At 40.0% G+C, this 23,290-nt stretch overlaps 1 protein-coding gene across 1 annotated transcript in view; it reads left to right on the top strand.

Moving 5' to 3' along the window:
- Nucleotides 1-23,290, top strand: part of ERCC6 (ERCC excision repair 6, chromatin remodeling factor) — an 80,340-nt gene that overhangs the window by 19,408 nt on the left and 37,642 nt on the right. The window contains exons 6-8 of the mRNA XM_069459915.1: nucleotides 11,189-11,317; nucleotides 15,511-15,669; nucleotides 23,132-23,267. Of these exons, the coding sequence (XP_069316016.1) occupies nucleotides 11,189-11,317; nucleotides 15,511-15,669; nucleotides 23,132-23,267 (424 nt within the window). The remainder of the gene's footprint in view (nucleotides 1-11,188; nucleotides 11,318-15,510; nucleotides 15,670-23,131; nucleotides 23,268-23,290) is intronic.

The following is a 23,290-nucleotide window of genomic DNA, read 5'->3' as shown; positions in this document are numbered from 1 at the left end:
CAGGCACGGCACTTGTGCTTTGCCTAAGCTCCCCTGATCCTGACCGGAGCTTGGTGGCATTCTTCACTGCCGTGAGCCCTTGTTTGCAAAGAACTATGTTCCCATTTAGGAGACCTTTGGGGTGGTTCAGAGAATTGTTGGTAAGGATGTTGGGGTTTGAGAACATAATGCTTTTTTCTCTACTTAGCCCAAAGTCAGCAAATAATTGCCTCCGGGATAAATCCCCAACCCACCACCGCCCCCAATCAGTAAAGACCAGCAGAGCATTGAGAAGCAGACTCTTCAGTAGGTGGCGCCTGAGTCTTTTCAGATGACGCTGGGATAAGCTGCCGAGATCACAGCCTGAAACAGGTTTGAGTTGGTACCACCGTATGCTTTGAAGGCTCCCCCCCACCCCCACCTTTCAGCACTTCTGATGATTCCCTGTTTTTTTGACTGTGAAAATATGATATAATAAGATTAAAAAGACTACCTCTATTTTTTGTGTTTCTCAGTGGCATTCCAGTCTTTGATCCTGTACATACATATCTTTACATTGTTGTAATCATGGCCCTTCCAAGTTAATCAACTTGTCCAGCCTCTCACTGTTCTTTTGTTTTGTTTCATTTTTGAGACAGAGTCTTGCTTTGTCATCCCGCTTAGAGTGCCGTGGCATCAGCCTAGCTTACAGCAACCTCAGACTCCTGGGCTCAAGTGATCCTCCTGCCTCAGTCTGCCAAGTAGCTGGGACTACAGGCATGCACCATGACGCCTGGCTAGTTTTTTCTATTTTTAGTAGAAACAGGGTCTCACTCTTGTTCAAGCGATCCTCTCGCCTCGGCCTCCCAGAGTGCTAGGATTACAGGCGTGAGCCTCTGCGCCTGGCTCCCCTCTCACTGTTAAGAGGTAGAGCTGAGCTTGATGTTGGGCAGGGCTGTGTGAATGTGTCTTTCCATTTGTGGGATGGGGCGGAAGGTGCAGTATCTAGGTATGACCACGGGGTGGTGCCAGGAATCAACACATAGCTGCCTCCACTTCCATGGACTGGAAGCCAAACCAAAAACCCAAGCCTGGGATCTGGGAGTTGGATGAGGATTTGGGGAGATGGCTCAGGAGTCAAGGAGACCTGACAAGTATGGTGTGGATGGGGCTAGAATTTACCTCATGGTCTGATGTAACCTGAGTCTGTAGTCTTGATGCCTATGGATGTGCTCTGCACAATTGTGTGTTTTTAATACATTTTTGATCCTAAAAGCGTTTTTTCTTGTGCCTTATTTTTTACTTTATTTTACATGAATAATTTTGAGTTAAAAAGGGCTGATAAAGACTCCTTTCGTTGTCTTACGAAATGTCTCCTAATAGTCTGTCAGGCTTAATCACCTGGGAAAATAACGTTCTTCCTTGTCTTCCCCCTTGAGCACTGGGCTTCTGTGCCAGGGGCCGGTTGGATCCTGGTTTGGAGGGTTTGGTTGTACACATGCACAGTTCTGAGAAGAGGCAGGCTGTTGGCATTTCCGATGCTGAGAGGGATCTAGCCAGGTAGGATAAATGTTGTGGATTTGGAAAGTCGGAGGCCTCCGTGATCAGGTGGGTCGGGGGAGTGTGTACACACAAGGACAGCTACCACGCTTACCGCTTCACCTTATATGGGTTAATTAGTTTAATCCTGACACCCGCTAGGAGATAGGCCCTTGAGCCCAGAGAGATGAAGTCATTTGCCCCAGGCAGCAGTCGTGGAAGAGTCTGGAGAACAGGTCTGAAGGTGGTTTGGGGCTGTGAGAATGATCTGGCAGGTTGTTTTGCTGCAGTGGACGCACACGAGCATTGCCTTGGTGACTGGTTTCTCCCCTCGTTGACTGAGACCAACTCCATGCCACCTGGGTTGCCTGTTCCTAGCCTGTAATGCTGCTAAGGGCCTTGCCTCCAGAACCACTGCTGTCCGAGTCTCTCTGTCTCCATGTTATTGTCTTCCTGGAGCCTGTTTCTCTTCCTTTTGCCTAAAGCCTGTTTGCACTGGGATGGTTCTGTCCGTCCTTCTGTTGCATTCAGCAATTTTACGCCATGCTTAAGCAAAGACCAACTTAAATTGTGGAGCTTGATTTGTTTGTACTTTTTTTTAAACCCCCACCCCCCCAAAAAACTCTGAAAATCCAAATTTAGTAAAAGTTTAATCTAGATTGGTCCAGAAACCTAAATGTAATAATTTGAAGAGTGTTCTTATTCTCTCTTTCTGGGAGTTCATTTCTTTTTCTAGAAATAAGCCCACGTCGTTGTTGTTCTTCTTGTTCCTTTTTTCTTTTTTTTGTTCCTTTTTTCTTTTAGGAATCTATATTTGAAATTGAAAAAAAAAATTTACTTCTTTAAGGATGTTTTCTTGGGGAGCACATTGGCTTCTTCTAAATGGCAAAGCTAAGACACGAATGAAGACTAATTCTGCTTCCTGCTCTGCACACACCTTTCATTCTCAGCTCCATGCATAAGTGCATAATCAGTCTTAATTTACTCTGTGAGATCTGCACTCCTAACTGAGGGCATTTCATCTACTCATGCGTGCCAATTAAGTCCAGCCAGATAGACCATAAAGAGGCAGATAAGAAAAGTAAAACACCGAGTACCTCAATTTAGCAAATTAGACTAATCTGTAAGGGATTCTTAGCTGTCTGAAATAGAAAACCTATGGCACTACAGAAATGCAAACTATATTAAATACCCAGCTTGGTGCCTGAATATATTTTTAAAAATCAAATTTTACTCATTGTGCTTCTGTTGTAGAATTTCTTTCATGGATATTGCAATAAGTGGTGAATGATCCTGGGTTGAAATTTCACTCTCTGTTAAGAATGACTTAACTGTATGATGTATGGCTTTTCCCTTGCAGACAATGCAGATTTAAACGGTTCTAAGCTCAGTGACACTTGCAACAAAAATAAAGACAGAGCAGTAAGGTCAGTTTTGAATTTTAAGCACCTCTACAGGTGACTTCCATGAAGTTTTGGAGAGGGCATCTTCGTTTTATTAATATATGATTTCAGGCTACTAATATTCGATAATTCCCATTAATAGGTTTATTTTGTCCCTTTTGAGGGTTCGTATAGGCAGTTATGTACATCAGTTTGTCTGATATTAAATATTTCTTACGTGATTATTCAGCCCAGATTATCTGTAGTTAAAAGAACTGCTAAATTTATTTTACCGTTACGTGGAAAAGTTTGCAGGTGTCTAGTGGAGAGTGAGTTTTGTCTTACCTGCACAGTATTGATGTGAGAAAGGCGTTGTTATTGTACAAAAATGAAGGCAGTCTTTCCCCGCTTTTAAAAACCTTGGCCCTGACATTTTTTAAGACAGAATTTGAAGTTTTAGAATTTGGTTTGCTCTTGTACAATTGTTTTCATTATGTGGCAATTAAAGAGGTGATTTTTGACCCTTTGGCTGGCACTGTGAGGGAAGGGAGGTGGGTTTCTAGGGAGTTTGGAAAATACTTTTTGAGAGACAGTATTTTGGAACAGATGGGAGTATAGACGAGAGCCTGATTATCTGAGTTTGAATCTTTACCTTAACTCATTGGCAATCTCGAGCAGCCTCCTTTATCTCTCCCTGTCTGCCTTTTTTTAGCTGTAAAACAAACAAACAGAAGCGAATAACAATAGTTACTCTCATTGGGTTGTTAGGGTTGAATGAATTATTAACAATAAATATGAAATACTTAAAATAATGCCCAACGCACAGTGAGCATCAGTAACTGTCAGCTGTTAATGACTATTTGTTTTCTAACTCAACTTAAAAATACATATGTACGTATGTATGTATAGTTTCAAAACAAAACGTGTTCAGAGCTAGCCAGTTTTACTTAAGGAGGCAATAAATAGCGTAGGGGTTAGACATTACAGGCCATGGGATCAAAATGCCAAAGCCTCATCTAATAGTTAAGAGATCTCATGTCTCTCATCTGTAAAATGGGATCATAGTAGTACCTTCTTCAAGGGTGCTAGGATTACAATAGATAATACACGTAAGATATTTGACATACATCAGTCACTCAATAAATGTTAGCTGTTCTTGTTATTTACATGCTCACTAACTAAAACAGTTATGAAAAGGATTTTGTCAAGCCAGTAAGATGCTTGAAAAGAGAGTCTTTGAGGACCATGAAGAAGAGCTTGTAAATATTGGTAGATAAGAAAAATGACCTCTTTTCTCAAATAAAAGGCAGTGGAACAATTGATATTGCAGGTTGACCATCCCTAATTTGAAAATCCAAAATCTGAAATGATCCAAAATTTGAAAATTTTTGAACACCAACATGATATCACAAGTGGAAAATTCCACACCTGACCCATGTGACAGATCTCAGTCAAAATGCAGTCAAAACTATTTCATGCACAAAATTATTAAATATATTGTAAAAAATTACTGTAAAGCTATGTGTGTAAGGTGTATATGAAACATAAATGAATTCGTTTTTAGACTTGGTCTTATCCCCCAGATATCTCATTATGAATATGCAAATATTCCAAAATCTGAAATCTGAAGCACTTTTAGTCCTAAGCATTTCAGATAAGGGATACTCAGCCTATAGTACGCATAGCCTGATCATCAGCTATTGTAAATTTGTTTTGCTGATGTTATACTTTTTGTTCCTTTCATACATTTTTTGTTAAGATTAAGGCCCACTTAGTGATAAAATGTCTATACGAATGTAAGTACATTATCAAGTTTGGAGATAAATAAAAAATTATTTCTCCTTTGAACACACTAGGGGGCACTAGACATCTTTCCAGGGACAGACTTCACAACCTACTCCTTGGTTCTAAGTAGGTAGGTCAAGATTACACTGTGGTTCCTCACGGGTCTATTCTCAGGCACATGTGTCAGATCTTTGTCTTGCATCTCTTCAGTGTGTTCTCTTATGGCCTGATTTCCAGACCCCGTGCTGTTCTGCATGGTAGGATGTCATGACCAGGATGTCCTGTCGATCTTGACTGACCAGTGTGGCGTGGGGTGACATGCCGGTCTGCTGTGCTTGGGGGCGGAACTGGACTGCCTGCCTGCTCAAGATTGGAAGAGGTGTTTCATTATCTGTTTGTTTTTATTCACATTTAATCTGTAATTATCTAAAATTTCTCAGTTTTACTTTTTTGTGTAATCTCCTGCCAACAATTGTAAGATAGTATCTAATATTTATGTAGTTTCCAAAGCATGTTTGACATATATTATCTCATTTAGTCCTCATAAGAACCCATTATTTGGCCCATTTTGTGGGCAAGGAGGCATATTCAGCAATGTTAATGACATTTTTCTAAAGTTTGGGCCTCCCCTTACCAGTTAAAGGGCTGCAATGCACCTCTTCTGCCTACCTCCAGTTTTCACTTCTCTATGGGTGTCTTAAATGTGTATTTATTGCTGGGTTCTCTTCTTGTGGCCTCCTCCTGGTGTAGAGCCTGACAGGGGCTTTGGGAATTAGAATATGGCCCAATGAGTAACACACTTCATTTTATTTGGTTGCAGCTATGCCTGTTACATGTGTGGATTAAAGAAAAAAAAAGGAGGGAACATCAAAAAAATTACTTTCTTCCTAATAATGTAAATATAGTTTAGGGCTATTTAAAATTCCTTTTTCGTATCATAAGAAGAATTCTTTCATAAGAACTTGGATCTTTTGCCTACCCTGTCCTACCTGGTCCTGGGGAAACTGCGGCCAAACCAGGGTTCCTGATTCTTCCCTTCGGCTGGTGTGCGAGAACCGGTCTCGCTATAAAGTGGACTCACTGGTGAACCCAAAACATGGAGCTCAGACTTGAAAAAAACTTACACAATTTACATTTTGTTTATTTTTAAGTATTCAAAATAATGAGCTTCCCCTCTCCTCTTTTTTCTAAGATTCTAAATTAAGAATTTCTCTGACGTTGCATTTGCACACTGTTGTGGATCATTCTTTGCAGTGGACCTTAACCATGTTTATCCAGTGGATAGAACTAGGAGTAGTGCCTTAAAGTCATACAGGTAGAAGTATTAGGACATGCAGCAGGAGGTAGGTCTAAATGAGATAGATCAGAAAGTTTCTAGAACCCATTTCTGGATAACCCACTTTGACCATTTTCAAGTCACACTTCTCTGTCTCTGTGCCCTCCTTATCCCTGGCCCTATTCTGAACTTCCACCGTTCATATGCTCAGTACTTACTGAGTGTCTGCCATGAGAAGGGCGTTCGCTTGATGGGCGGGCACTATCCTAGAGATCCCAGGTGTGCCCAAGATGTCACGGCGTTGGGAGGGCCCTTGAAAGGCAGGATGCCTGAGGCTGGCTGGCCAGGGAAGGTTCCCCTGAGTGGGGGTGTTCCTTGAGTGAAGCTCTGAAGGGTCTGCTGAGTGTGTGGATGTGTGTGTTGAGGAGGGAGCTTGCGGGCAGTGCAGGACATGCACGTGCACAGAGATGAGGCCATGTGCCTGGTATGGCACAGTGGTAGATAGCTGTGTTTTTCCACTTAGGTATTTTGAACATCCTGGGAATACTGGAAATTCTTCTGAGATAAATTAACTTTAAATGGTGGCAGCTGGTTCTCAGGTGTATCTTAGGGTTCCTCTATTGACAAGGCACGCCAGCAGGTTCCAGCTGGAGGATGCCTTGTTCCTGGTGTAGTTCAACTGGTTATGCTGGGTCCGAAGTGCTTCTGATAGATAGATGATCATTGCAATGTCTGCCCCAGGCCACACAGCCTGGGCCAGGTTCTCATTCCGGCATGAATGTAGGGAAGCTGGGAGTGTTTTCTCTGCCTGCATCTGACTGGAATTGTAGGTTTATGTTTGTTCCTGGCTTCTCTTGTAAGTGGCTGCCAGTAGAGTCGATGGCAGGCTGAATCTGGCAGTCGTGCGAGGGGTTGGAAACTTGGCCAGTGAACACCATACCCACTTCGTTTTATGTGGCTGCAGCTGTGACTATTACATGTGTGGATTTTTTAAAATGAGAAGATAGAGAACATGAGAAAGTTATTTCTTTTCTAAAAAGGTAAATGTTGGACTAGTTAATGCCCCCTTCTGCTTTTTCTTAGTTAACTGCCCTATTTATGGAGATAACTGAATTTAAATTTGGGGGCCATTTCTAATTCTTAAGATTTCAGCTCACTTGGGCCTAGATCTTAACTTTGACCCACTCCTAACCAATTTTAAGTAATCTGTAGCTATTTTTGTTACTATAATATAAAAGACTGTCATACTCATGACAGTTTACTGTTTACAGATTCATGACAGAACTTTTAAATTGGGATATTCCAGCAGGTGCCTTCTGAAGGCCAGATGTCTTTACCCATATGGTGATCATACCATTCATAATAATTTACTGAGCATCCATTTGGTAAACTATCACAGTTTTTGTTCAAAAATAAATGTTCATGTATTTCTGTTAAACATTCGTGGTGCATTACATTATCACATGGTGATCATATTGGGCCATATATGTCTGTGTGTGTGTGTGTGTGTGTGTGTGTATGTATGTGTCTGTCTATCTATTTTCCTCCTCCTTAAGTGAACATAGTAGTAGTATCTGCTGTAGGGTGGTTGTCAGGATTTCAGTAAGTGTCTATGATTATAGTACTATATTCATTAAACATTTCCTACATTCTAGTCTCTTTGCTAAGTGCTTTACACGGGACACCTCATTTAATCCTTCCCCAAACCCAGTGAAGGTAGGTGCTGTTGTTCCCGCAGTCTCACAGTGGAGGAAACTTAAATGCTGATGAAGTTAAGCTACTTGTTGAGCGTTAAAGAGCTAATAAATGGCACTAGGATTTGACTCTAGCAGTCTGAGCCCAGACTTTTGTGAGAGGTCTGCATCTCTCTACATGTCAAACCCAGTGTGTTCATAGCACAGAATCCCCCTTTGCATCTGCTGGCCAGACACACTACACAGCCTGCCAGGCTACGGGACAGGCTGGTTCAACACGCTAAAGCGAGCACCTTTGAGTCTCTTGGCAGTATCCAGGATGGGGAAGGCATGTTTCTATCTGTGTGCAGATGAACTCACCTCTCCATCCCCCCAGTGTGCTGTGCCGTCCTGTACTTGTTGTAGACCAGCACCTTCATGCTGTGCTGCTTCCGTGGCCCTCGTCAGATGGTCAGGTCTTTTGGCTGCAAGCCACATGAGGAAGTATTGCTTATGTAACAGAAGAATCTCTTAGCCAGAGCCACATATGCATGTGGTTTTATAACCCTGGTGTTTTCTGTCTTTATTATGTGTATATGATTCTACTGGGGCAATTTATCTTCACAATGATACAAATACTTGTAGCAATAATGATTTTCCCCCACCACCTTTAGTCATCCTTTAGCCAGACTGACTAAATGTTTGGCCCTTTTCATCTTTCTTTATGAAGCGGAAGGCACTGGAATGCGATCATTTCTGTAGTGGCTTATGTGGTTTCCTAGGTGCTGAGTTCTGTGGTGACATGATGCCTGTATATTTTAGGAGGGGGGGGGAGGAGGAGGAAGCTGAAACCCTGTCTCTGCAGTTTGATGTGGTGGGAAATTTAACAGCCACAAAGATTTGCTGGCTAAGCCTAAGGAAATAGCCATTGTCTGTCAATGAAGTTTAATATCTGTTACTACTGTATGTAAAATATTTAATGATCTTGTTGTGCCAAACTTTTAAAGCGCATATTTTCTGGTGTTTTTATTTTTCTTCTTGTAAATTTACCTTTGAGAAATTGCAAAAATGAAGTGTTTTCAAGTGGCTGTGACAGTTTTCATGATTTTTCCAAGTTTCACATTGTCAACAAATTTGCTAAATTCAAATATCCTTTCTTATGCAGATGTTTGGTTCTGGGTTCAGAGGGTAGGATTTGGATACTAAGGAATATCTTACCTGAAACTGCTTGATTGCTAAGTTTCAGAGTGAGTAGCAAGAGTTCAGATATGTGCATCAAATCCTAGCACTCTGGGAGGCTGAGGCAGGAGGATCGCTCGAGGTCAGGAGTTCGAGACCAGCCTAAACAAGAGCGAGACCCCATCTCTACTAAAAATAGAAAGAAATGATCTGGACAGCTAAAAATATATATAGAAAAAAATTAGCCGGGCATGGTGGCTCATGCCTATAGTCTCAGCTACTCGGAGGCTGAGGCAGGAGGATCACTTGAGCCCAGAAGTTTGAAGTTGCTGTGAACTTGTCGCCACGGCACTCTAGCCCAGGCAACAGAGCGAGACTCTGTCTCAAAAAAAAAAAAAAAAAAAAAAAAAACCCAGAAAAACAGATATGTGCATCAGGAGGATGTGTATGCATCTTTTCAGTTTCTAAGTTCTGATAGTAAGGAATACCTGCATGCCAGGGTTTCTCAGCTTCAGCACTATTGACATTCGAGACTAGATAGCTTAATTTTACTTGGGAGGAAGGGGCCAACCTGTGTGTTGTAGGATATTTGGCAGCATCCTTGGACTCCACCTGCAAGATGCTAGTAGTAGTTTGTCCCCAGACTCAGTCGCAGTTGTAACAACCAAGGATGTCTCCAGGCATTGTCAAGTTACCTTGGGGGGCGGGCTGTGGGGGCAAAATTGCCATTGCTGTACAGCACTGCACTTAACAGAACTTGTAAATAACATGAAACTCAGAAGACTGTGATGGCCACCTAGAGATACTTCATTTGGTCAGTTGTGTGGAGATAATTTTTAAGGAAGAAAAATACTAACAGAAGAAGAGATTGCCTTTAGAAGTTAAGCACAAAAAAGGATATTAAATTTTTATATAAAAAGAGTATCGCATATTAAACCTTATGGTTAGATATCCATTTCCTTAGACTTGGCCATATATTGCCTCTTCCATTTGCTGTTCTTCTCTGGAAATTACCAACAGTGCTTCATTGATCTTATTTATACATTCTCTTACTATCCTGCAGTGCAGTTTCAAATCACCAACTAGTGCTTTCTTATTGATCACAAATAAATTTCAGCTACCCCTTCCTTTTGTTACTTTGAAGAGCTGAAATTTTCAGCAAGGTAAGAATTTATCAGAGGATGTGCTTTATGATCCACCAGCAGCTACCTGGAGGAGGTTGCCTGTCACTCTTGCGCTGGCCTCTGCTGGTTTTTCAGTGGACACTAGAAAACATACCATGCCTCTAACCAGGCAGGGTGTGCAGTATTATCTTCATTTTCTCTCTTGCCTTCCCTCAGACATTCTCTGTTATTCTTGCATAGTCAGTGACAGATAAATGCCTTTTTCTGTATGTTGCTGCTCTCATTCCCTTGCTATGAGCTTTTTAGTTTGAAGGCATTTATCTGTTTTATTGTCTCATTCCATTTCCGCCATTTTGTGAAATTCAGAGTGTCACTTGTATGCATGCTGAAAAAAGTCATCCTTTTATTTTCCAAGTGAACAGAATTTGAGGCTGTTGACTTTCATATTTTTTTTAAACTTATGACACTAGGGTCCATTATAGTTGTATGGTTGTATGAATGCATTATGGTTAAGGGCTGCATCTTCCCCACAACCTTGATGTGTTGCTAAGACTTTCAGATGTTTATATGACCAACATTTCTGCTGTTAAATGTACATGGTGACACCCTTCTGAAATATAAATGCTCATTTTATATCTGAAAAGCATCATATTACTAAATTCATAACTTAGACTTTATTCAGCAAACACATTTTTTTCTCAGTGGTGTAACTATCGGTACTTTTATATTGTTGATTGTCTCCCCTAGTAGGATAATCAGTAATGTGAATCTGATACAGTGGTTTTGACCAAAAAGTTGCGTTATGTCCAAGGTACTATGCTGTTTTATGCTATGATTATCTTGAGCACAGAAATAGTAATAATAAATAAAATCTATTTTTATTACACTGTATTGTTTTGGAGATACGTTAGTTATGTTGAAATTTTTCCTGAATCTTTTATAGAACTAAGTTCACATATCTTAGGAACTAGTAGAGAAATTTCTCCCTTAGGGTATGCCAGAAGAGGAACAAGTAGTTTTGATAATGAAATGAGTCCTTACAGAAATATTTCTAGAGCAGCTATAATAATTCAAACAAGAAATGAATTGGGAAGGCAGGAAGAGAGAACTGTTTTTCTTTTTTGAATATTAGTGTTTTGGATAATGATGGCAGCAGAAACCTGAAAGACCATTTTGATTTGCCTGTTCTTTCCTGTGCATGATCTGGAACTATATATTTTAATCTGTCTCGTAACCAAAATAACAGAAATATGATTTTTATTTTCATTGTAGGAGATGGAATAAATTGAGACTGCAGGACAAAGAGAAGCGTCTGAAACTAGAAGACGATTCTGAGGAAAGCGATGCCGAGTTCGATGAAGGTTTTAAAGTGCCGGGCTTTCTGTTCAAAAAGCTTTTTAAGTATGTGCCATGTGATCAGTTCTTTATATTTGTCATCAAGCCATTATGTGCAAATTAATATTTTAGGAATTACACAGTAGTTACCTGTAGGCCCTTAACATACTGGCAGCAATTTATTGCAAAAACAGACACTGTCAAATGAAATTTTAGCCACATGCTGTTCATTAAAATTAGATGATAATAAATTGACTAAAGTGCGCATTGGGTATGCTTGTGAACTGATGAATCTGTATGGACCTATCTCAGCAGACTAAAAGCAACACATTTAAAAGCCGTCTATGTTGAATTATTTTTTGTTCTTAGTAATTTTAAGGTGCCAAACTTGTATCAGATTAATTTAATATATTAAAATCAATATTGGGGAGGTTTGTGTTTTTTTTTACTTCTATAGGGAAGCAAAAAACTTGAGATTATTTTCTGAGTGTCTTATATTGTACCTGAGGGTATAATACTTTCGAGCCTACCAAATGTACATCTAAATATTTTATGTAGATGTCGTTCTGATGTCAAAAGAGAAGATACAGGCAACACCTTGAGGATTAAGTTGCTATTTGAAGCTGCCTACGTTTCCTATGTAAAGTGGCCAAGTGTTACAGATGACCGGATGCTGCCTGGTAGACAGATGCAGGCTCACGGTCTGGAAGGGCTGGCCAGTCTCCTGTGATGAATGGAAATACTGAGGAGCATTTTCAGTCTCATCACTCCAAGGATTTACTTAACAAGATGCTTTAGGAAGGCTTCTTAGATGCATGTAGGAAGTTAAACCATTAAATAGCTTCTGTATGACTCTTTTGTATCATCAGTTTGTAGTTGGGAGCAGGATGCAGACTTCTTTCTTTGAGATGATTAAGTTTAATCTCCTTCATAGATTCAGCTGTCAGCCATGTCCTAAACTTGTGGAGGAAGTCTACTTAAAAACAGCGTGCTCTTTGTATTTCCTCTCAAAGAGCTTATATTAAATATTATAATTTTAATTTTTCTCTCTCTGGGGAGGGTAGGGGGTGAAGAGTAGTTATTTTAACCTCTTAAACATACAGGAAGCCATATCCTAAAGGTGTGAAGTGACATGGCTAGGTTGCTACAGCTGGGCAGAGGAAGAACTATGCAGAAGGTAAAAGCTGAATTTCTAGTGATTTTTGCAGATAAAATAGCCCAGAGAGGTGGCTACTTTGTTTATTGCTTCTCCCAAATGAAAATTAACTAGGGAAAGGTAAATAAAGACAACATTTATTGGCAACTCTTTTCATTTTGTCTAAAGTGATTGCTTATTAAGGAATAGGCCAAATAGTATCAGTGTTGAACTAGCAAAAGGATTACCCAATTATAGATTAAATTGATTTCACGAAGGCACGGTACTTCTGCATGTACAGGAAGTGACAGCGAACATCCTCAAGGGTCAAGTGTGCATTTATGTATAAATGTCAGACTTTCTAGCAAAGAAATCTCACAGTTAATAGAACCAAACTTTGCTTACTAAGAGTGTATAGGATTCAGTGTATTGATAATTAACTCTATACTAGTTAATATAAATACATGTTTTTTTAATTAATTGCGTATTCCTGGAAAGTATTTTGTTTTTATCTCTACAATAACCAAGATTTTAAATATTTTATAGATGTCATAAAACTTCTGTTCCTTTTCTTCGGATGTATGAAAAAAATTAATAGAATTGATAGAGTCTCCATTTTTCTTTTATGACCAAGTTTTAGCCAGCCAATTTAATTTTAAACTATAGAGATATTTTTCTTTTTTTACTGTATTTACTGCACTCTGTGGAATTGAATTAACAGGGTATGTAGTTGTACACAAGGGAGTTAGAAGGTACAATTAGCCATTTAAGTGCTATTTTCTGCAAGATAATGTTTAACTTTTAAATTGGTTTTGAAAGTTTGCCCAGCAAATGCATTGGTCTGTATAATTTAGCAGTCAAATGACAAACGTCATTCTTTTGACCTTACTTTCAGCCACACTAGTAAGTGCAGTCTTGGGTTAGTGTGACAATGCCAAGGTACACCAATTATCCGTGGTCATGTTGTGATGCTTCAGTCTCCTGGGGATAACAGGATATAATAATTTCCTTATTGTTGTATAATAGTTTAGACAAATCTTTAACTTTTCCTAAGGAGTAATTTTTATATGCTTTTCAAAGGTTTTGAAAACTAGATTCTATAACATGTTTTCACTTAAACCATGTAATTGTTTACAGTGTTTATTACTGGGAAGGTCAGAGTCGGTCAGTGGCACTGCTGGAACCAGAGCTCAGGCCTAACTCTTGGTCCATCAAAACACACCTGTCAGCAGTGTGGCTGGTGCTTTTGAGTGTGCAAGTGAATTTCCTTTGACTGCCATCTGAGGGCCTTCATGTGTTATGGGTGGAAAGAAAGAGCCCCTCTTTGCCATCTTTGTACACTGTCCCTAGTTTTGAGGATTTCCATGTAGAGATGTGACTTACAGGGCTGCTTAGTAAATATTTTCTTAAGTCATATTTTTAGTGGTAATCATTTTCTTGTGAACACAAAATCATGTGCTGTTGGAAGCCAGTGGAGATGAGATTTGTAGACGAGGAACACCCAGAATACTGTTCCTGCCTCTCCTGGGTCACATAGAATCCAGATGTCCCAGTTCCCTCCCCAACTCCTGGGATACCATACTGGTTACCATTCCTTTCATAATTTCTCAATTGCTCCTTTCCAGATTCTCCTCACTTTAATTAAGTGGATGGGCCCCAAACAAAGAAAGTTGGACCCATGTTGGAAGTGGGCAGTGTGATGTAGTGGTAAAACTCCAGCACGGTCACTGGGAGGTTTTTGGTCCCTGCCTAGAAGGAACTGGTCCCATAGTCGTTCTGTACCTCAGTAAAAGGAGGTTAATTGACCAGAATTTAGTGATTCTAGAAACTGATTACACATTAGTTTTTTTGCAGAGCTTTTGGGAGTATGTCTTTTTCAAAAGCTGAGATTATATTATAAGTAGTAGTGGCTATGGCTAGAGTCTAACTTTTAGAATTGCTTTGCAAAAGACTGGGGGAAAGTTAATTAGGACGTATTTATGGAGAGGAAATTAAAACCAGTTCAGCAAGAACCGTAGTCCAAATGAGATTTTAGATAGACATACCAAATACCAAATAGCAAATATTTGGGCAGCAAAACAACAACAAAACCACCTTTTTAAAGGTGAGTTAAAGGTGAAGTAACAAGGTAACTCAGCCTTGGTATTCTCTTTGGGGAAAAAAAAAAAATCCTTTGACTTTCATTGGTAGTTTTTGCTTTAGATTTTTTAACTTGGCGTATAATCTTGACACCATTCCTCTTAGAAATGTTTTTTGCATTATTCCGTTTTAAACTTCATTTTTAGGTTACAGACTAAACATGACATTGATGGATAAAGGAAAATACCAATTCCTACTTTTGGTTGGAAGAGGGAGGGGATATATTCTTTCTCTTTGACCTGTATTCTTTATTTAAAATCTTCATAGCTAAGATCTTTTTGTACCGATGGTAAAATTCCCGAATCAATTTCTGCTTTCAAATATTGAAAAGACCTTTTGTACTGTTGAGTCTTTAAACTGTTCTTTTTTGCTTCTGCTAGTAGTATGACAGAATCATCTGTTATGTACTAATTTTGAGAGCAGGCCTATTATTTACACTTGTTTATGGCTTTAAAACGTAATTTAGTTTTTCCTATAAAAAGATAATATGATTACCAAGTGACTTTTCAACAGTATAAGTTGTAATTTGTGGTGGTCTGCTTCCTGCTTTTTTGATGCAGTTGAGATTGAAAAAATAAATGTTAATGCTTCCTTTTTGTGAAAAAATTAATGGAGCTTTATATACAAAAAAATTTGGGATTTTTTTCCCAGAAAGAGAGTGAATAAAAGATAATAAGTTTATGCTTGTTTACCAAGCTATTTCTAATGTTGAAAAAGAAATGAGATAGTCCCCAATTACCCTATCTATCAGTTTAATTAGAAATGTGTTAACGTTCTGTAAAGAAAAATTTGTGATTTTATGCCTAGGTGATCAAAAATGTATGACCTTATAAATATAATACTCATGTAAAACACACATCCGGCGTGTTTCTCTGACTGGTACTAGAACCTAGCCAAATGATTAATTCATGAGTACTTTCTGTTACGATCTGTATTATCCACGATTTGCCATTTTCTCTTTTCTTGTTGGTGTTTGTTGTTGTAGGTACCAGCAGACAGGTGTTAGGTGGCTGTGGGAATTGCACTGCCAGCAGGCAGGAGGAATTCTGGGAGACGAAATGGGATTGGGCAAGACCATCCAGATAATTGCCTTCTTGGCAGGTCTGAGCTACAGCAAGATCAGGACTCGCGGTTCAAATTACAGGCAAGTGCTCCTCTGCAGACTGTCAGTCTGTGGAGCTCAATTAATATTTCATCAGATGTATTGCTGTGGAGGAGGGTCTTGTGAATTATTGATGACATTTCAATTACAATATTCCTTTAATTCTTTTAGTGGGGGACATCAAAGGAAAAATTTTACGAGACAATGGAGCTGTAGGGCAGGAGAAATTAAACATGTAACACTTTTAATGAATTCCAGGCATTGATGCTTCATTTTGCAGATGAGCCCCACTAGATATTTTGGGTCAATACAATGTCTAAGGTTAGCTTCTACAAATGGATTGTTTACAAACTCAATTATGTTAATATCAATAGTTTACACAATATAGAATTTTAAATTAGACATAATACCTTTAGTTCCATTTATTAAATTTTATATTAAAATATTTGTTCTGGCAGGAGACCAGGTAAGCATTACAGTAAATACAAAGTCTATTCATGGGGAAAGTTGGAGCTTTGAAGAAGACATTCTCCCTAATTTCCTTTATAATCATTGTGCATGATAGCATTTATAGACAGCTTGCTCTCTTTTTTTTTTTTAAATGAAGTTACTTGTCTGCTTGCTGTGCTTTCTGCCCACCTCCAGTCTACAAATTTTATATAAATTCTAAGGCCAAAACCTAAATGACTGTCTAAAATGATAGAAAACTGTCATTTAGATTTTAATCTTTGTTCTCTATAGAAATTTAAACTATTAAGGTTTTAATATTCTCAAAAAAAGGATTAATCTGTTTGGTATGGGAGGACAGAAATACTTTATCTTGAAATAAAATACTGAGCATTTCCATATTTAAGTTGCAAATTGACTACAGAAATCAGTATTGGTAAAAATATTGCTAAGTAAATTATGCAGGATATTTAATCTCGAACCCAGATAATCCAAGAACGCCTCGTGTTTCAGTAGGTTTATCTAATGAATAAGAGCAAGATATTTACTAGATGGTTTTGTCCTGGAAACTTCAGACACTCATTACATATGATTTGGAGATGCCTTTAAAATAGTGTCAACGTAAAAAAAAAAAATAAAAAATAAATAAAATAAAATAGTGTCGATGTGCCTGAAGTCAGCAACTGCAGAAAGTTACTGTCTGTACTCCATTTCACTGGCAGAGAAATGTTCAGTAGAGAGCCAAATATGAACTGTAAACTATTGAGTCAAGAACTTTTTTTTATTCTTGAGAGTTTTGTGCTTTGTTTTCATTTCTTTCTCTTTCATTAATTTAGCAGATCAACACTTCTTGTGAGGAGTGTTTGAAGTTTTAGAATATTTTAGAATACCAGTTGTATTTATGTAGATGTAGGAAGGGGAAAAATTTTGGAGACTTTTTAAATGCTGAATGTTCTTGGTGTTTCAAGAAAGTTATATTGTCAGTAAGCAGAGGATTTTCTTCAGATATTAGAATTCTATTACATTTTGCCTGAAAGCATGTGAAAACATTCCAGCCCCAGGCAAAACCCAAAGTTGAAAATGGGCATTTAGTGTTTCCTTATCTATGAATTCACTAGTTTAGCATTTTAAAACATGCTTTCTCTATGCTAAATAAGCTCTTTGGTTGGCTTGGTGTCTGCAACTGTATTGGGTTTTTTGATAACTAGAATGCCCCAACTGTCCCAAATGGTTTCTAGGACTGTGTTTGTTTCCTTAAATAATTTCTGGGATTTTCCTATTTTTCATCTCTTTTCTTCCCTTCCCTTCCTCTAATCGTGAAACCTGTATGAAGTCTAATACTCTGGTCCTAGGAAATCTAAAGTTATCCCTGCAGTGCAGTTTCGATCTAAAAATTAAAACATACTCTCTTGAGTGGTGGCAGTCCTACTAGGAGAGAGCTCAGGGCTAATAATGAACAGCAACTGTAATCAATTAACTATCAATGCTCATATCCTCTTTCCTATCATGAAATAGTGTGGCATATTGGACTATAGCCCAGATCGTCTTTATTAAAATAGTATTGGTAAAAGTGGCTTTCGAGAACGTGGTACTATATCAGCTGAACAACTGGGCTCTTCGTGAAAAGAGGTGCATTGAGGAGGTCGGTCCCCTCTGCCTTACGTGTCCCAGAGCAAATTGGACAGCATTTTTCTAACTATTTTGTAATGTGTCCTGCCCTGAAACTAGATGAACATGGGAGTTGTCCTCTATGTTTATGTCCTAAAGAAAAATAGTCAGCACTTGAGGTCAAGTTAAATTCTGTGTGAGCTGGTATTGCTTCACTGGCTATGTACATTTCCTCTGAACTCTTGCAAACTGTAGATTTTTGGGCCCTAATTTGAAATGGTTTCATGTTGTAATTTTAAGGTCCATGAACTTTGAAAATGAAGTAGTTTAAGTCTCTGTGACACCAAGAAACTTCATGGTAAAAGAAGTTTGGTTTGTTGTTGTTTTAAATGTGTGTTGTATTTTTGTTTATTTTTAAAAGAGGGAGACGCATATTACATGTGGTTAATAAAAATCTGTACTGATTGTTGTGTTCCCAGTTCATATGGGACACCCGACCCTCTTTTTACTTTGCCATTCATATTGCAGTGATAGGCCCGTGACTTCTATGATGGAGAGGAAACATGAAGTCTGTCCAGCCATAAAGGTCTCCATTTTTCATGTGAGCTGGATACTTTCCAGACATACCTTGTAAATTAATCTTTCAAACTTCAGTTAAAACTTTAAAGTCTTTCATTTAGGTAATTTCTAATTATGAATAAATACCCTGAAAAAGTTAATAAACTTTCAAGGGTCAATATTTTACTTTATAAAAATTCCTGGTAAATTCTAGGTATGACTGGGAGGTTTCCATCCTGTTGGTTGAAATATTTGACCATGGAAGTATTGGCTTGCCCGAAATTCATTAGGTAATCAGTAATAACCAAAGATGAAAGGAATTATAGTCTGTTTGGTAATTGATGCTAATCACTCTAGTACATTTAGCCATTTCTTACGCTCATCTCACTGGTACCGAGGGTTGGAAAAGGGTGGTTCAGTTGACGTGCCTGTTAATGGATTTGATTGCCCCTAGATTCCAACTCAGCATGAAAACCTCCATGTTCTTCTAACAGAGGGCGAATGGCAGAAATTCAAGGGCATAATAATGCCAGATAGATGGCAGCCAGGAGCACATATTAGCCTTAAATGACAAAGTGTGATTCATCAGTGTAGTAGTTTGCAGGAGGCATATTATAAAAGAGAAGAGAAAATGCTGTGTAACCTGTAAAAGCTTATGTATGTATTTATGCTTATTTGAGTATGAGTTTGTTTTTAAATATTGTAGACAGCTTTTGATTGGTTGTTTCCTAATCCCTGCTAAGTGCATATTGATGATAACTCTCTTTTATTCCCCGTGGAGGATTGAAAGAAGCTGATGTATTTAATCCTTTTAGAAAGGAATACTGTCATGGAAGGGGCCAGAGCAGAGTCCTTTTCTCCCCAGGGAACTTGAGGGCACCTGTCCAGGCCATGCCCTTGTTGAGGAGCGCAGCTTGGAAATTCTGTAGGAAGTGTCAGAGTCTGTTGTAGCCTCTGGCTTTTGTTGTCTGACCCTTTCCAACCCGTTGAGGGGCAGGGCAGTGACTGCCTGTAGCTGGAGGCAGGGAGGGTTTCAAAGTGGACCGACAGAAGCGTTTTGTCATGTTAGAATGTAAGAGTAGGCCTCATTTAAGTTAGGCCTTGGCCAGAATCTCATTGCTTTTCTGTTAGAATTACAAGTTATCTTTCAGTTAGGTAGAAAATGATTTTTAATATTTCAAGCACTGTATGATTTACTCTTATTTATAACAATTGTTTTAAGTGTAGGGGAATCATTTATTGAGCTATAGCAAGAAAATAAAAATCACTTATGATCTCCTAACTCAGAAATAATTTCTTTTAGCATTTGACATATTTTCTACCAGTTTTAAAAAAAGTTTCCATGTAATAAAGCCAATATTCATTAATAACCTGCAGTAAGCTAGGCATTGAGATCATCTGAAGAAGAGATTATCCCTGCTCTCGCAGAGCTTAGGAAGGATCTAACAGTTACAATAAGGGTGATACATGTTACGACAGGGTTGGTAGGGGGTGTACTGAGGAAGGATTCTCAGCTTGAGAGAAAGGGACAGGGAGGGCTCTGTCAGGAAGCTGAGGTCTGAAGGACAAGTAGAAGGTGGCTGGGAGGGATAAGAAGATAAGTGGAAAAGGTGAAGGTCATGAGGTCAGAGGAGTATGCACCATGTGGGAACCGAAGGCAGTTCAGGCTGGTGGGGTGCTGACCACAGGAGCAGGTGTTGGGATGGTGGCGTGAGAAGGCGAGGCTAGAGAGGTCAGTCCTTGTGGCCTTGGAGGCCAGGTCCAGGTGTTTAGACTCTGTCCCAAGAAGCAGGGGGCAGCCACTGAAGGCTTTGAAGTGACGGGATGAGACATTCAGATTTTGCATTTTGAAATGATCCTGCTGCAAGGTGCAGTAACTCAGATGAGAGACGAGAGTGGCTGGAACTGGAGTTCCAGAGGGAGAGATGTGGCGGCTTTGAGAGGAATCAGGAAGTAGCGGTGGAGAGCAAGTGGGCCTACTTGAACTCAAGGCTAAGATTTCCAGTTTGGGCGCCTGGACAGTGGGTGACGATTCTGCCCACTGGATTGGAACATGGGGAGGGTGGTGTACGGTGCTGTGGGACATTCGAGTCAGCATTGAGATATTCAGCATATGGTGGCTTGGAGTTCAGGAGAGAGATCTGGCTGGAGGCCTGATCTGGCATTATCAGCACCTAGAGAGAACTGAAGTTGTGGGAAGTAGTGAGATAGCATGGGGTAGTGTGTACAGTGGAGTAATAATGCATGTGTATTTCGCTTCAAGCATTGCACATCTTTGTTGGGCAGGAAAAGGGAGGGGAGGAGAGGGGAAGAATGACAGTGTACAAAGTGCGGGGACTCTGCTCCAGGTGAGTGAGAGGCCCGTGTGTGGGCCTGCGGTCCCCTGGGTCAGTCTTGTTTCTCAGGTGCTTCTTGTAACATGAGCTGAGCATGAGTCTATTGTTGAAGAGGTTGTCACAGTTAGTTTTGACTTACGCTTAATTTTCATCTTATGCCCTGACTATCCCCCAGCCCCCAGCAAGACTAAAGATGACATGGCTGCAGTAGTCTTGACATTGTGGGGAGCCTTGACATTGTGGGGAGCCTTGACATTGTGGGGGTGTGGGCTCCAGAGATTAGGTAAAGGGATTGGTCTCAGACAAGAAAAGGGACACTTGTTCCCTTGTCCTAGGAGGGCATGGTGGGTGCAGATGTAGACAGGGACCTACGGTGTAGAATGTATCAGGGTATTGGACTACAAGTAAATGAAGCCTGGCCTCAAATTGGGTTAAACGTTCACAAAATGTATGGTACACTTAGAAACCTACAGAGGGGAGGCTGTGGACGCAGCATGATCAGCAGCTCAGTGATGTCATCAGGGACACAGAGACTTGAGTTTTCTCCTAAGGCGAAGTCTCCTTGTGATCATTAGATCTCCTCACTACGGCAGCCCAGTTGCCCGGTGGCTGTTGGGCTGTACATGCAGCAGGAGAGACCAAGAGAAAAGACTCTTCCCCCAACGTAGATAGAGCCTAAGGCCTTCCTTACTGAGTTGGTCAGTCTGGCCAGGCCGCTACCTGTGAGAGCTGCAGGGGGTTACTGGGCGCCGGCGGGCCCTGGGTGAACCAGGCTTCCCATTCACAGATGGACAGGGGTCAGAGTCCATAAAGTGTCTGTGGGAAGGAAGAGGGAGGGGCCCCTGCCCAAAACTGTGACTCTGTGAGGAAGGAAGGAGAGGAGAAACGGATGTTGAAACGGTGGCCACGATCGGTCTTCCAGCCTGCCTAGGTCTAAGGGAATTGGGGTGATTCCGTAAGTAATTTTGGTGTTTAAAAAACTTATTTTAAGGATTTTTTCAGGTTATTAAATATTCTTCAAAAACTGTTTTAATGATTCTATGATATTCCATCTTATTTAACAGACTCTTACAGTATTTTCTGTTTGGCACTGTTCTAAGCCCTTTAAAGATGTTAACTGATTTAATCTTCATAATAACCCTATAATCTATTATTATTCCCGCTGGAAGATGAGAGACTGAGGTTCAGAGAGGTAAAATAATGTGCCTGAGATCACACAGTTAGTGTGTGTAGAGTCGGGATTCAGACTCAGGCAGGGCCCCTAACCATTGGCATGTGTCGTTAAAGAAATGGGACAGTTATTCGACACTCATCTATGGATGTAGGTGGCATCCACTTTTTCCACAGCGCAGATAATGCTCCAGTGGGTCTCCTGGTCCATCAGTGTTTGTGTTGGGATCACTGGATCACCGTGCGGCTGCTGCTGAGGCCCTTGCTGTGTGCTGCTCAGCCGCTTTCCACAAAGCAGTGCCAGCTCACATCCCCTTGGTGCGGCCTTCTCAGAGAAAACATGGCGTAGAGGAGTGGGCAGCGTGGTGTAGCGAGGGCAGGCTGTGGCCACGCAAAGGCTGACTTCTGGGCATTCCTCCGTCCCCTGGGAACCATGTCACCTGGGTCACTCCAGCCTTCTGAGCCCCCTAACAGTGGGGCATTTCTGTCCTGCTTGCTTCCCGGGGCTATGAAGATTGATTGAAATTCTGTGGGTTGAAAACTCTCAGTAGACTAGTAAGCTTCAAACAAACTTAAATGCTGTTAGGTTCACTTAGGTTAAGATCCACTGTGTAATGACTTCAACTTCACTAATCTGGAATAGAAGGGGAAAGGAAATTATTTTTGTTAAATAATATTTGATTTTCTTTTACGTTACCATGGATGTTTTATATATCTATATATAGATACTGTTTGTATATAGATAGTATCTATATATAGATACTATAGATATTTAGTATCTATTTAATATCTATAGTCTAGATACTATAGATATTTAGATACTATAGATATTTTAGTGTGTTTAGTGTGTTCCCTTAATACTTGCATCCACTAATTCAGTGATACCCCACCTTTTTGGTACCAGGGACTAGTTTCATGGAAGGTGTTTTTTCCACTGGATGGGGGGAGTTGGATGGGGAGGCGGAGCTCAGGCAGTGATGCGAACCTTGGGGAGCTGTAAATACAGATGAAGCTTCACTTGCTCACTTGCTGCTCGCCTCCTGCTGTGTGGCCGGGTTCCTAAGTTTCATGGAAGACAGTTTTTCCAGGGACTTGGAGGGTGGGGTACTCGGAGCCTGTACTGTCCAGTTCCTAACCGGTCTGAAGCCTGGGGGCTGGGAATGACAGCACTAATTGATGAATGGGATCATGGAAATTTCACTTACTGGGTTTTAACCTTAATAAGTTTTCCTTTAAAGAAATATCACTCAATTTCCATAACTGGCATTCTCTTGTTTGAAAACCATTAAGATTTTTTTTGTTTTGGGGGGGGTTTTTTTTGAGGCAGTTGATCACTGTATATGCTCTTTCATGGTTGTGTTTTCTTCTTGGATGTTTGAGTGCAGGTTTGAGGGGTTGGGTCCGACTGTAATTGTCTGTCCAACAACGGTGATGCATCAGTGGGTGAAAGAATTTCACACGTGGTGGCCTCCATTCAGAGTGGCAATTCTACATGAAACCGGTTCCTGTACCCACAAAAAGGTAACATTATAGTATTTTCAGTA

The sequence above is a fragment of the Eulemur rufifrons genome, chromosome 28 (assembly GCF_041146395.1).
Source record: "Eulemur rufifrons isolate Redbay chromosome 28, OSU_ERuf_1, whole genome shotgun sequence".
Taxonomy (NCBI): domain Eukaryota; kingdom Metazoa; phylum Chordata; class Mammalia; order Primates; family Lemuridae; genus Eulemur; species Eulemur rufifrons.
Note: the sequence above shows the minus strand (reverse complement) of the source record. Positions and strands in the feature narration are given on the sequence as shown.